Here is a 15,572-nt window from a genome sequence, read left to right as displayed (position 1 = left end):
TTTGTAACTGTAGATGTACATTTAAGTCTAGGATTCACTTTCAGTTAATTTTTGTAAATGGTGAGAGGTATGGATTGGAGTTCACGTTTGAAAATATAAATACCCCATTGTTGCAGTACTGTTTGTTGAAAAGATAACCTTTCTCCATCTATGTGTCTTTGCACCTTTGTTAAAGACCAGTTGTCCATAAATGTGTCAGTCTGTTTCTAGACTCTATAATCTCTTCCATTGATCTCCTGGTCTATCTTTATGCCAAAATGACACTGGCTTGATTATTATACCTTTCTGATAAATCTTGCAATCATGTGGTTTTAGCCTTCTAGCTTTTTTCTTGTTTTTTCAAAATTGCTTTAGTTTTTCACATCTCTACTTAAATTTTAAAATAAGACTGTCTATTTCTTAAAGACCTTGCTGAGATTTTGATTGGGATTTCACTGACTCTATAGATAAATCTGGAAGAAAACTGATATCCAATTAATTAGCTCTTTAATTTTTTTTCACTAGTGTTTAGTGGTCCAGTGTACAGGTAGTTCACATTTTTTGTCAGATTTATACTTAAGCATTCCATTTTTCTGATGCTATAATAAATTGTATTTTTAAAAATTTCAATATCTGCTAATCATTAGCATATTAAAATACAATCAATTTTTGTATCTGGATCTTGTTTTCTACAACATTGCTAAACTCATTATTTCTAGTAGTTTTTTGGAGATTTCATCAGATTTTCTACAAAGAACATTATACCATCTGTGAATAAAAGATAGTTTTACTTCTTTCTTGTTTGGTATCTTTCATTTCCTTTTCTTGCCTGACTGCACTAGCTAGACCTTCCAGTGTAAGCTTGTCTTGTTCCTGATCTCAGGGGAGAAGTATTTCATGATTAAATATGCTGCTGGTTCTAGGTTTTTCATGGATGCCTTTTATCAGATTAAGTTCCCTTCTACTTCTAGCTTGCAGGAATGGAAGTTAGATTTTGTAAGATGCTTTTTCTACATCTATGAGATGACCACCTGGTTTTTCCCTTTTGATTTGTTTAATATGGTTTGTTAATTTAGTACTAGAATGGTGAATCACATTGTATTATTTTCTAACGTTAAACCAATCCTGATTTTGGGGGAATAAGTCCCACTGGGTCATAATGTATTATAATTTTCATACATGGTTGGATTTGATTTGTTATAATTTTGTGTGGAATTTTTGCATCTATGCTCATGTAGGACATTGGTCTTCTATTAAATGTCTTTATATGCTTTTGGTATCAAGGTAACAGTATCAGGATAATTCTCATTTCAAAAAATGATTTGGGAACTTTGCTCTTCTCACACTGTGAAGTAGGTCTAATTGTCTTCTCTTAAAAATCAGGAAACTGAGGATCAAAGCAGGTAGATAACTTGGCTCAAGGCCATAGAGCATTTATGGGCTGATGCCTGAAATTAGGTAAGGACCCCAAATTCTAGCTGCCCTGGCAAAGGGGATATGGATGCCACAAGATACCTCCAGAATGAATATTATACATGTATGTGTGTGTGTGTAAATACTTATTAAATAATTAAAATAAGCCAAACTATTTTAGTAGGTGGCTAAAGTTACGATCTTTAGTGATTTAACAAGGGTATAAGCATAGAAACACTTCATCAAATTAAGTATGATTGCAACACACAATTCCACTCACACCCACAAATGTTCGTCATGTATTACTCACAGGAAGCCTCGGAATCTGCTGAGGTCATTGTTTGGGCTTTCACATTCTATCCTACTGGAAAACTTCTCAGGATCAACTTCAGAGTCCTAAAAATATTTTTTGAATCACAAAATAAGAATTCAAGGTTAAACCCTTAATATTGAAGTGTTTTATCACTTTCACCAATTCTTAAAATAATGCTAAGCCTTTTTTGCAATGAAGTTCATATCATGAATTTCCCAAAGGAAGGAAAGTAGAGGCATAATTATGTGATCCATATTTGGGATCAGAATGGTCCTAGGGCATTAATAAACATCTGCAGGTGATGGGAATGACTGAGTCATTTACTGAAATCCACGCAGGACTCTCCAGAAGAGAGCTTATACTTATAAACACCTTTTTATCAATAAAGCACTGAAAAACTGAAAATACTTTTGTTGTTGGTCTTTAATCACATAAGTGGTTTTTGAGATTAAATGTATATGTGAACACTCCGAGAATATATGCATTTGATCTCAGCCAAATTTTATAAATAAAACATTTAAAAATAAACTAGACATCAATATCTATAACATTTTCTAATGGATCAGACAGATAATTTCAGAATTCTTTATGTAAACAATGAACAAATAAGCAAAGTGCCTTTGTAGGACACAGCTCCTTTAAGGTATGGATTCCCCTAAAACAAGCCACATCAACCTTGTTTCATTACTTTTATTTTCATATCCATTTGACCAGTAAGATAAATGCTATTATACTGATATATCATAATTAATAAGTATATAATAGAAAACATGAAAATGTGAATTATATGATATGATTTATTTTCTAATGAGTAATATCCACGGAGTTCTTTTGACACACTAAAATCTATTATGCACTTTAAATATATTAGCTAATTTCTTCTTCACAACTCCATGAGGTAGGTACTATAATAATTGGGCCTAATTAACAGATGAGGAAAGAGAGACACAGAAAGGATCAGTAATTTGCCAAAGTTCTCAAAACAAGAAAGTGTTTAGAGCAGGATTACAATCGAGATCACCAGATTCACCCTTAAAGAACCCACCGTGTGCTGATTAGTATTAGACTGGTGCAAAAGTAATCGTGCTTTTTGCCATTACTTTTAATGCAAATATTAATTGCTGATTAATACTCACAGTGGGTATGTAGTGGTACAACAGAACGTTAAGTTGTGCAGGATTTTTACCAATGTCTTTGGTACCAGACTACTTACAGAAGTGACAATGACAGTAGCCTAAGAGGCATATCAATCACAGAGGATCTAAATGAAATCCATAGGTAGAGAGGTGGGCCCAATATGACAAGATGAAAGTTACCAAAGATAAAGGTATTAGTAGGCTAAAACACTTTTTTTGGTTTCTAAGTGTAAGACGGAGTAACCCTGACTTAACAGTAGTTTGGGTTAAAAAAAAAAATAAACCGAGAGCAGTGGCTCACGCCTGTAATCCCAGCACTTCGGGAGGCCGAGGCACGTGGATCATGAGGTGAGGAGATCAAGACCATCCTGGCTAACACAGTCAAACCCTGTCTCTACTAAAAATACAAAAAATTAGCTGGGCATGGTGGCACGTGCCTGTAGCCTCAGCTACTCAGGAGGCTAAGGCAGGAGAATCATTTGAACACAGGAGGCGGAGGTTGCAGTGAGCAGAGATTGCGCCACTGCACTCCAGCCTGGGCTACAGAGCAAGACTCTGTCTCAAAACAACAACAACAACAAAAATCATTAAATTGTAAAATACTTCATCTCAAGTGTTTCCAGAGAAAGGGGAGGGAAACTATTTAGACACTATATATGATGTTTTCATATATATTATTTCGTTTGAATCCTACAACAATGCTATAGAGTAAATACCATCATTTTCATTTTAAGATTAAAAAACTGAGGCATAAAGTGTTTAAATGACTTGTCCAAAGTCTCACAGTAAATTAATATCAGAGTTGTGATTCATTTAAATCCATGTCAATATAACTTCAAGGTTTCTGTTTCCCTCTGCACAACACTGAGAAGGGTCTAAAAGCTATGTAGCATGAAAAGCTGCTAAAGTTTTAAGCTTTGGTATATAAGTAATTACAGATTTTAGAAATAATGATAACTAAAAATAAGATATAAAGTCTAAGTTTAAGAAAAATAATTCTGTTAGGTTCCTTTAATTCCATTCTCAAAAATATGAGTGCTACACTAAAGTGTGTAAATTCTGAAGTCATTTTATCCTGTTATCTAGAAAAGAGTATACTTCCACTCATATCTGGAAGTGAATGAAACCTTCTGGGATTCTATTTCATCCTGTTGAAAATGAATTAAAAATCTCTTTATCTGTAATGTGAAAATGAGCTCGGTCATCTTCTGAAAAAAAATGTTAATAAGCCACTAACTGAGAACATATGACTTACCTGTTCTGCATATCCCCGAACCACCTGCCTCTGTTTTAAATTGCTCTCTCCATCAAGACCAGAAGTCTCAATGTGACAGATTCCATCTGGATCAGTGGAAAAGAGTAGTACCATGTCTGCAGGGATGACCTCGTTACAGGAGAGGCGAATAAAGTCCCCAACAGTAACGTCTTTCCAGCATTGGTCAATGTATTTTTTCTCTTTCCTATAATTTAAAAAAAGTTTAAAAGAAAGAATATCAAGTGAAAAATACATATAATTTTTTTTAAAAGTTTTTTAGTGTATAATTTAAAGTACATATTAAGTATTAGGGTAAATTTTAATCTATTAAATGCTCAAAGGGGCCAGGCAAGTTGGCTAACGCCTGTAATCCCAGAACTTTGGGAGGCTGAGATGGGTGGATCACCTGAGGTCAGGAGTTCCAGACCAGCCTGGCCAACATGGTGAAACCCCATCTCTACTAACAATACAAAAATGAGCTGGGTACGGTGGCACGCACTTGCAATCCCAGCTACTTGGGAGGCTGAGATGGGAGAATCGCTTGAACCCAGGAGGTGGAGGCTCAAGTGAGCCTAGATCACACCACTGCACTCCAGCTTGGGCGACAGAGCTGTCTCAAACAAACAAACACAAACAAACAAAATGCTAAAAGGGAAGCCGCAGAATTGGCAACCCCTAAATTCCACAAATGCTTCACCTGAAAATTTAGTTACTGAGCCACTGAAACATATTTCTCAGCTCTTTCTTCCTGTGGGATTTTGAACCATTATGCTGTTTGAGTCTAACTCTGGAATAAAATTACAATCAACATTTGATGGGCTCATTCAGATACAAAGTAATTCCTTCATGCTGCTCTGTGGTCAGATACCAAGGATCTGAAGGTGCATAAGACACATCATCTGCTCTCAGCACTTCCCGTCAGGCAGATAGGATGGGTTACCATTATGCTCCATGATGCATTTTCGTTAGGGTAGAATGAGGACATTTGTATAGTAGAATGTCATTTTCCCTAGGGTAAAATGAGGACATTTGTATAGTAGAATGTCGTGTCATGTTAGCTAGTTAGGTAGCATTTCACATATGATGCCACCAACAAAAGTTAACAAGGCCTGTCTTATTCCTTCATTGTCTCCCAAATATCCATAAAAAAACTAATATTTGTGACAAATATAACAAAATACACTTATTTTATTTCATCAGATTAAATAGCAATCACACCTTACACAAATACTTTAACAACTTCTGCCATGCAGAATTATATCAGCTCTTTCAAGAAATATTTAGCTTAAAAGGCTACCTAAGAAGTACATTTTCAGGACATACCAAATGCACAAGGTTGAAACCAACAAAGGAAATCTTTGGTTATCTGAAGGGTTTATTGGTCCATGGAGAAAGGCAAATCAACAGTTTATTTTGTCTTTACCAAATTTTTCCCTAGTGTCTGTGTGTATCAGTTCATTCTTCCATAGAGGCAGGTAACAGAGCAAAGATAAAAAAGGTAGGCAGGGGTATCATTTTGACAGTTTGGTCCTCCATGCCATATCTAGGAGTAGGAATTTCATTCCATAGGAAATGGAGAGTAACTAAAGGTTCAGACAAAGAAGGATGTGACCATACTTCTGTTTGCCAACTCCTGAGACAGAGTAATGAATGGATTTTTGGATGGCAGTTTATTTAGGAGTATGGCCAAAAGACCAACGGTAAGTTATTGAAAGAATTCAGGGGAGGAATGAGGATGGTCAGAATTAAGGCAGTAGCAACACAGACAGATAAAAGATGAAATCAAGACATATTAGGTACCAGAAACAAGTTTTTGGACTTACTACAGGTAAAGGAATTATCCAGGATGACACTATGGTTCCTAACGTGTATGATGAGGTGATGGATGGTGCTGTCATAGGTCTCAGATTTTAGAAGCAACTGGTTGTATCACAGGTGAGATAACTTCAGTTTGAAAAGTTTTTATGTGAAGTATCTGCCCAGCAGTTTGAGGGTCCTGATCTGGAGGTCATGAGTAAAGATGTAGATTTGGAAGTCCTAGGTACATAGACGGCAGTTGATTCCAGGTAAGGATAAGGTTTCTTAGGGAGTCTTCAAAGTGATAGGAAGGTGAAAGAAGACCCGAGATAAGTGGTGTCACAGAAATCAAGGAAGAAGGAAATTTATAAGAGGGAGTCACAATAGTTGAAAGCCACAGAGGAGTCCTGTATAATAAAGACCCAACTGCCTACAGTATTTGGCTGTTAGGTCTGGTGGCCTTGGAGAAAGTTGATAACGTGAAATTGTTGATTGGAAGAGTGAAGAAGAAAGTGTAATCTCTGTGAATCAGGGAGTAATTAGAAGTTACCAAGGCTGGGCATGGTGGCTCATGCCAGTAATCCCAGCACTTCGGGAGGCTGAGGCGGGCAGATCATGAGGTCAGGAGATTGAGAACATTCTGGCCAACATGGTGAAACCTGTCTCTACTAAAATACAAAAAATTATCCGGGTGTGGTGGTGCATGCCTGTTGTCCCAGCTACTCGGGAGGCTGAGGCAGGGGAATCGCTTGAACCCGGGAGGCGGAGGTTGCAGTGAGCCGAGGTTGCACCACTGCACTCCAACCTGTTTTTGAGACAGAGCAAGACTCCATCTCAAAAAACAAAACAAAACAAAAAAGAAGTTACCGAAGTAGAATATTTCCTGAAGGTTACCTATGAAAAGAATAAGGGGTGAAGGTAGCTACTGCCAGAGAAGGTAAGTCAAAGGACAGTAAAGACCAGTGAACTGGGCATGGACATAGGACACAGGGGAGAAGCCAATGCAGAAGGCAAGGTGGAAGAAAAAGGAGGGAGAAGAGATGTTGGTTGAAACTACAGAGAAGCAACAGGAATGAGATGAAAAATACAGATGGAAGGATTACTATTACAAGAAAGGGAATTCCCTCTTCATCTAAGGTCAGAAGAAAGTAGGTAAAGACATAGATGGTATAATCTGAGGTACATAATTCATGCTTACTGCTCTCTACTTTCTATCTGAAGAAAGCCAGGAGGAAATTTGCTGAGAACTTGTGAAGGCCCAAAGAGAGACAGACTTTGACATTCGGGTTAGGCATTTTATATTCTTTCAAATATAAGAAGTAACATTGCTCTAAGGAACAAGTTTCTTTCTCTATATTAGAAGAAAACTCAAATGAAGTCACTTTCACATTCGAATTCACTTCATTTTTCCCCATTTGTAGCATGTACCAAGATTTAAACAAAACAAAACACTAGCTAATTTTCCCAATCACTGGCTAGGTCAGGTCTAGAAACATATACTGATATTAATATGCCAATGGCCATGTTAGGTGCATGGTACAAAATACACAAAAATGATTAAGATAGGGTCCCCACTCTAGAGAGGTTATGGTCAAAATTTGAAACGGAGACACAAACAGCAATTTCCTAAAAGGGAGCTGTCTACAGGCTACTATGGGAGCCTGTGGGCACTGGGCCCTGGAGGAAGTGACACCCGAACTGAGTCTTAAAGGGTGTTCAAGAATGAATCAGGCAAAGAAAGGTGGGACAGCACATCAGTCCGAGTGGAGGAATAAAGAAGGCTTCAGAGAGCGCGGTGGGAAAGCAACCACAGGTTACACGACAATGCTCACAGCCACATTTAACTAGCCTGGAACATTTACAATGTTGGGAGATGCAAACATAAGGCTACATTTCCTTTCCTGATATATAATTAAAACTAGTAAGAGGACTTTCTTCTTTCCCCAGAGCCTAAATGCACAACTAGAACTTCTTGCATCTCCTTGGTGGTTTGTGCTTGTGTGTGACTCTCAATGACCAGGACACAGCACCCACAATCCCTCCTTTAGGAAAGCTTCGAGGCCCATTTTGTTTCTTTATAAGTTCAGTAGCAAACAGCTCTGCTACATAAGCATTGGGAAAAGTTGGGACTAATACACACTGAACGATGAACAGTGATTCCACTAGGATGGGAGCTGGTAAGGGACAAAAGGGAGAGGTAAGAATGAAGGGTGGGGAATGTGGATGCCTACTTCACTTTATATTTAAAGAGAGAAAGGGTAGGATTATGAATTAATTATTCTTTTTGGTATTTTTAGTATGTTTCCAATAAAACACTGAATTATTTATAATAAGCAAATATCATTGGGCACAACATCAGCTAAGATTTATTAGATGCTTTATATATATCAACTCATTTAATTTTTGAATCAATGTTGTGGTTGGCATCATGAAAACAGGATAGCCCCACTTTTATAAATTAGAAAAAATTGGCCTTGACAAGTTAAGTAACTTGTTCAACGTTACACAGCTCTTAAGTGGCCCTGTAAATTGAAACAAGGCAGGTATATCCAGAGTCTACTCTCTCAAATACTAGAGTTTACTACCAGCTACAGTCACTTCTGATAACCACCAAATAAAATGTGGTTTAATTGTGTATTTTCAAGAAAATTTGAAGAATTTAAAATTTTTGTTTCGCAAAATGTCTTATATAAGGTTAATTATCTTAGATGGCTACTGAAGGTCTCATTTTACAAATCATGAAATTCTATGGATTTATAAGATAATCCTAAAATGTTAACTAATATTTTGAAACTTCTAACATCAACAACATTGTGATTTTTAAAGGTCAGAAAATAATGTACATTCCCTGATGGCAGACATTGTATCTATTTTTAGTTTAAATCCTCTAAGTCTCTCAGTGCTTACCACATAGCAGGCACTCAAATTTGTTGAATGATTAACAGTCTTATTTTCAAGACAGTTCCATTATGTTAAAACAGATTTTAAAACCTTATAAGTGGCTCCTATTTTAAGGGCAATCTTAAGAAAGTCAGGTTTTCTATAATAGCTTATTCTAACTTAATTGGGGGTATAATAGAGTTTAAATGATTAATTTCTAGACTAGTGTTTGTTATTCCAAATGATACTTTTCTATAGAAAATTAAGTGCCTTGTGAAACACCACCTATTACAAATAAGAACAAAATTATCTGCTTAGAAATGTTAATATGCTTCTTCCAAAAACTTGCTAAATAGCCCCCATAATTTCACCCTAAATTTGTGGAGAAATAATTTGTTTGTATGTTGATTTCTTTATATTTCATATAAATTTACATTAGCATATTTAAATCAACAAGGCATGGTTTTATATCCCATCTTTATTTCTTTATAACCTTATAATAATTGTTCCAGAAATAATCTGGGGGAAAAACATAAGCATTATTTCTTCTACAATACCAAACAAAAGCAAATTATATTATACATAGATAAAAACACATAAAATTACCTGAGCTTATTATGAAACACAAACATAAAGGAACATCTTAGAATGGATATTAAATAACTGACTATAATACTGCATTTCACCTTTAAGTTTATATGAAAATCAACTAAAATAGATCTGGACTATGTCTAAAAGGACACCTGAGAAAAAAGTTATACCAGGTCTTCCATTGGGTAATTTTAATATTTTAAAAATTGTGCAGTGTTTTCAGAAGTTCTCAAATGTTGATGAAATGACTCGATGTGACAAACACAAACTCTAGCAAATAGTCATTATTAACCTATAATAGTAATCATAATGGCTTTTACTTAGCACTTGGAAACGACTAGGTGCTGTGAAGTAAGTTTTATTATTACATTCATAATAAAGGAAACTGGGTGTTTAGCTGCTTTTTGTAAATTGCCCAAGGTTACACAGCTAAGTGAGAGAATCAGATTAAATGTTGTAGAACAACCTAGAAAAGCAAATAAACACACACTATCAACTCCAAATTGCAATTAAGATCTGTAATTATTTCATTCATTTGAGACAGGGTCTCTCTCTGTTGCCCAGATTGGAGCGTAGTGGCCCAATCTTGGCTCACTGCAACCTCCGCCTCCCGGGCTCAGGCGATCCTCCCACCTCAGCCTCCCAGAATCTGGGACTACAAGGCACACACCACCATGCCTGGCTAATTTTTTGTTGTTTTTTGGTAGAGACAGGATTTCGCCATGTTGCCCAGGCTGGTCTCAAATTCCTGAACTCATGCAATCCAACCACCTCAGCCTCCCAAAGTGCTGGGATTACACATGTGAGCCACTGCACCTGGCCTGAAATTATTTATATATTTGCATTTGTATTCAAAAATATATATAATAAGCATTCTTTCCATTTGCTAAATTTGGCATTCACTAGGTAATCTTAAAACTGGCCAAATTCTGGACTTTGTTCATCATATAATCATTGTAAAGTATTGTTTCTTATAGCTATTTTTTGAGAACAGAGACTGTACCGACATTTTAGTTCTCTATCCCTGGTATATAATAAGCATTCAAATGTTACTAAATTATTAATAGAACTGTTTTAGTCAAATGCTCTATGGCTTTAAATGAAAACCAATGACTTATACCATTACTTCATTTTAAAATACAACACGTGTTTTTCTGGTTTCCTTTAGACTGGACATGAGTATAAGAGAAAAAAACAGAACTAATTTCTCATTAACCAAGAAATCTCAAATCATCTTGCAAAAGATAAATAAAGTTCTTTTCCCTGTTTTCTTGATAGATCATAAAAACAAACATTGTGAACGTCACTGAAGAATTCTAATAATGAACAAAACACGAATTCTGCAGCTTTCAGATTAAATACGACTTCTTCAGAGAAGCCTTTCCTAACATTTTCCTCTTTGGATCACATAAGATTGAAGACAAGTTATATTTGTCTATACTGTTTACTAAGTATTAACTTACATCTAAGAATAAAAACCCAGGAGCTACAAATAATATATACTAAGGTTTAAAACTCACCTTCACTGAGTTTATTCTTGGCTACATAGACTCTCTATTTCACAAATACTGAAAATACAAGTCTCCAACACAGCAAATATGCCCCTAAAAAGACCTCCTCCTATGAATGCTCTCTGTTGTTGCTGTGATGGGATGCTCTAGTTTTGTGCACACCAAAAAAAAAATTCCCCTCCTTTTTTTTTTGAGATAAAGTCTCACTCTGTCACCCAGGATGGAATGCAGTGGCTGGAGTGCAGTGGCGCGATCTCTGCTCACTGCAACCTCCCCCTCCTGGGTTTAAGTGATTCTCCTGCCTCAGCCTCCTGAGTAGCTGGGATTACAGGTGCCTGCCACCATGTCCGGCTAATTTTTGTATTTTTAATAGAGACAGGGTTTCACCATGTTGGTCAGGCTGGTCTCGAACTCCTGACCTCAGGCAATCCACCCACCTCGGCCTCCCAAAGTACTGGGATTACAGGCGTGAGCCACCACGCCCGGCCCTGAAGTTTAATTCTTTTAATTCCACTTATACATGAGTTATAGAAGCTTTTGCTTTGTCGGCTCCTGGGTTGACAATGGCTTATATGTTTTTGTTTTCCTCTGACGCCTGAATTAAATTCATCATAGGACTTTATGAAATATTAGTTGAAAACAATAGCAAAAACAACACAAAAGGGTCCTGGTCACACCTAAGGAGAAAAAAGCAACATTCTGCATATTTCTCAATGATACATACATAGTCCTTAGCAAAGGTCCCATTACACTTACCTACTATAAACTTTAGTTATTAAATTATTGATCTGTTTGTCAATTTTGTATTTCCGATAATCTTCCAGGCCATCTTTAATTGCGATAATTGTAAGGACCACCACCAGAGGCAACATGGTGATTTCCTTTTGGAAGGCTTCTACCAAAGGTACCCAGTTCAGGACAACTAGGAACAGGAAATATAAATTGGCAGCTCTGCAACCCAAACACACAAAGGGAGGTGTTAAGAAGTTACTTCAAGGACTGAAGTTAGAGGCAAAGTACTATATTGTTTTTCTATAAGTTTCTATTAGTAGATTTTGTATGTTACAGAATATAGAACTAGCAAAATACAATGAATCTTAATGAACTATTTATTACTCTGCTAGACATCTGGCTTGTGTCATTCTTTAATAAATGTGAGATATCAGGGCTGGGTGCGGTGGCTCACGGCTGTAATCTTAGCACTTTGGGAGGCCGAGGCGGGAAGATCACTTGAGGTCAGCAGTTCGAGACTAGCCTGGGCAACATGGTAAAACCCCGTCTCTACTAAAAATACAAAAATTAGCTGGTTGTAGTGGCACACACTTGTGGTCCCAGCTACTCAGGAGGCTGAGGCACGAGAATCACTTGAACCCAGAAGTCGGAGGTTGCAGTGAGCCGAGATCACACTATTGCACTCCAGCTTGGGTGGAGTAATCAATCAATCAATAAATAAATAATGTGAGATATTATTTATTAAATATAAAATAGTAAATATTTGAGTGGGATGGTCTTGAGCACAATAAGAAATATAGAAAAAAGCACAATAGAAAATACTATTTTCTTTTTAAAAGTTCAGAAAAATTTAGAAGAAATTCAGAGTTAATGTGGTGTAAAAATTAATTAACAAAACAAAGATCAACCCTCTAGCCTTTTGTACATCCAAACATTAGATTTAAACAAGCCTCAAAATTGAGTAGAAAAGCCTATTTCTTTTCTCTTGTGACTAACTCTTTTATTTCTTCTTTTATGCTATTCAGAACCAACTTCTTCAGGAACTTCTTCCATTCTTCTATTTTATGTATTCAAATACTTCTCCATGGGTCCCTAATTTTAGGCCATATGGTAAGTTCAAGACATCCTTTTCCTTAAAGGAAAAACAAAATCTCAATCCTGCCATTACATTTTTATCACATATTTTTCCATTGATCATGAAACTTCTCAAAAGAATAATCTATATATACTTCTTTTTTGTCACCTCCAAATCTTTTTACTCTGAAAATTTCTTTCTTAACCCTTCCTGCTACTCTGTGGCTTCAATTCTTTCCAGGTGGACCACATTTAAACCTACAGCTCTAACCCTGAACTCGGTTTCAGGTTTTTATTCCATTGGGTACACTAGATTCCAAACTCCATAAAAGAATGAAACACACATAGGGTTACATAGCCATTAATTCAACAAATTCACATCTGTCCTTTAAACATAGCCACTATCTAATAAATGCGTATGGAACATATATAGAATGAATAATGAGAATGAATGTAGGTGGAATGACTAAAGAATATGGAGAATCTCTTTACTTGCATTGGCATCTTGAATACATTTACAAAAACAAAATACTCTTCCAGCCAAGGTTCTTTTTACTCTTGTTTTTCATTTTTCTGTTAGTGCTTCTGGTCATCACAGCTCAACATGTTCACATCATCTTTTTATTGCTTTCACTGAATGTCTTCCATTAAATCCACAGTATCTGTAAGAGGTCACCCTTCTTTTCATTCCCACATTGTTCCAAGGTCAGGTCTCCATTACAATTCACTGGGATATATACAACATCTTCCTAAATGTTTTCTCTGCCATCTCTAAGTCCTTTCATCTACCCACCACACTGCTTCCGTAGTGAAATACCAACGTAAGCATGGTAATTGTGCCTGCAGACGTGGCTCTCAACTCTTTATCCTGATAGCAAGACCTCTTTCCTGGGTCACATCTATCTTTCTGACTTTACTTCCTGTTGCTCCTCAGCACAGATGCTACATGTAAGTCAGAGAACACTACTTCCCAGGCTTCAAGCAAGCCTTTTATACTACTGCCTTTATGCCATTATTCATACTCCTTCCTGAAATATGCTTTGCCCACACCTCTGCTTTGAATATCTCACCCACCCTCCATTATTAAGTCAAATGTCATTTCCCCTTCTATTGCTCCAGTTAGTATTATTATTTCTCTTTTTGAGGCTTTCATTCTATTTGACAGCCCTTTATAACACTCATTGCATTCACTATGTCTTTTTGTTTTACATATATATATATATATATATATATATATATATATATATATAGTGTTTCCCTAGCACAACTGCAAACTCCACAAGGAGAGAAGTGGCACTCATACTTCCATTTCCTTCAGTGCCTAAACTCACAGGAGAGTGTCCATGGATGCGATATTAAGCTGAATTAGGTCACTGTTTCACCTAAACATCTGACATCTGCACTGGCTTCAGAGCTCTATTTCCTCCTATTATCAGTAAGAAAAATTTGAAATTAAAATGCAGCATGGTTTCATGGAAAGAACACTAAAGCAAGAGTAAGAAGACCCCCAGAGGCAGCCCCTGGTCTGCTACTTGACATTGGCATGACATTGGCTAAACCACAGTCAAGTCATTTCCTAATCCATAATATGTGAATTACAATATCTTTTCTGGTAAAGAGAAAACACCTTTCCAATTGAAAGTGCTACATGAATGAGAGGACTCATCATTCCACAACAGATTCGTATCAAAATTGTCAAGGATGATGTCACATGTCTTAGGTTTAAGTAACATACAGGGTTATGAAAATGAAAAATATGTTATATATCAACTAGAATGATATTCTAAGGTTTTCTTCAAAAATAAAACAGTACCTGTGAAATTGTTCAAATAAATTTCTTGGCACAAAATTCAGAAGCGTGTACTTTGTTGTTCGTATTCGATTGTTCACATAGGCTCCGGAGAACTTCTCATACTCATCCTTGAAGGGCTGGAGGTGGGGAACAACAATCCGGTGCTTTCCTGCCAGTTTAGGGGTCTGAGAGGACTTGCGCCCACAGGCGAGCAACGAGGAATAGTTGTATGGCCTCGAATCATCATCCCTGGGTGCACCTCTGATCAGCCGTTGCCAGTGATATCTGGCCCATTGGAGAGCCTCAGTCATATCCAAACTGTGGTGAGATCCAGGTTGTGTAGCTGACCTGGCAAACAAACAAAAACCACACTTCCATGAGCTTCTGAAAAGTCTCAAAATGGTGAAATTTTAATATTTTTTCTATACCAAATAAATACATGACCCAATAGTTCAGCATGTAACGAAGAAAGTAAAGGTAGTCTTTAGAACTCCATTTTAACAAAATAAAGCATACATCTTCTGCCTCATGGGCTAAGCATCTGATCATGTTGCTTAACAAGAGACAGCACCTAAAAGGCCATTCCATAACTTGAAGCAAACAATTTGGGCTTAATTTGTGCAAGTCTCTTAACTTCTCTGATCATCAGTTTTATCATCTTTGCAATGGGCATAATGCCAGGCATGTCAGGAAATTGTTTTGAGGACTAAATGAATAACAGGTAAGTCACATAGCATAAAGTCTGATAGATCATAGGACATCAATAAAACCCATTCTATGTGGATTACAAAAATGCCCACAAACTCTTCCTATCTCTGCAAGCATAACTCTCAGCCAATCAAGAGGTAGAGTCTTTCTCTACCTGTGGTGTCTGGGCTTGGCCATGTGCCTTGCTTCAGCTAATGTAACACTAGCAAACAAGACAGCAAGTAGAGGCTTTAAAAGTGCTTGTTCATTGGAGCTTAATCTCTTTCACTGTTCTAGGAACCACTGTAGCCCACAACACATGCCTCAGTTGCCCCATTTACCACCATAGCCTCTATAAATACATAAATAACACCACTGACTGCCAACTGACCACTAACAAGCGAGTGTGCCC

At 36.8% G+C, this 15,572-nt stretch overlaps 1 protein-coding gene across 12 annotated transcripts in view; it reads right to left on the bottom strand.

The window, feature by feature from the left end:
* The window catches only part of ATP10D (ATPase phospholipid transporting 10D (putative)), a 161,641-nt gene that overhangs the window by 98,144 nt on the left and 47,925 nt on the right, over positions 1 to 15,572 (bottom strand). For 8 of the 12 annotated variants that reach the window (XM_054486838.2, XM_063663622.1, XM_063663628.1 and 5 more), the window contains exons 2-5: positions 14,495 to 14,821; positions 11,632 to 11,826; positions 4,097 to 4,301; positions 1,703 to 1,788 (exon numbers count right to left, since the gene is read on the bottom strand). In XM_054486838.2, coding sequence (XP_054342813.1) covers positions 1,703 to 1,788; positions 4,097 to 4,301; positions 11,632 to 11,826; positions 14,495 to 14,784 — 776 coding nt within the window. In that variant the 5' untranslated portion in view covers positions 14,785 to 14,821. The remainder of the gene's footprint in view (positions 1 to 1,702; positions 1,789 to 4,096; positions 4,302 to 11,631; positions 11,827 to 14,494; positions 14,822 to 15,572) is intronic. The other 4 variants (XM_063663625.1, XM_063663626.1, XM_063663627.1 and 1 more) reach the window with 1 other exon arrangement.

This window comes from Pongo pygmaeus, chromosome 3, assembly GCF_028885625.2.
Source record: "Pongo pygmaeus isolate AG05252 chromosome 3, NHGRI_mPonPyg2-v2.0_pri, whole genome shotgun sequence".
In the NCBI taxonomy this organism is placed as follows: Eukaryota; Metazoa; Chordata; class Mammalia; order Primates; family Hominidae; genus Pongo; species Pongo pygmaeus.
This window is presented reverse-complemented; position numbering and strand designations above follow the sequence as displayed.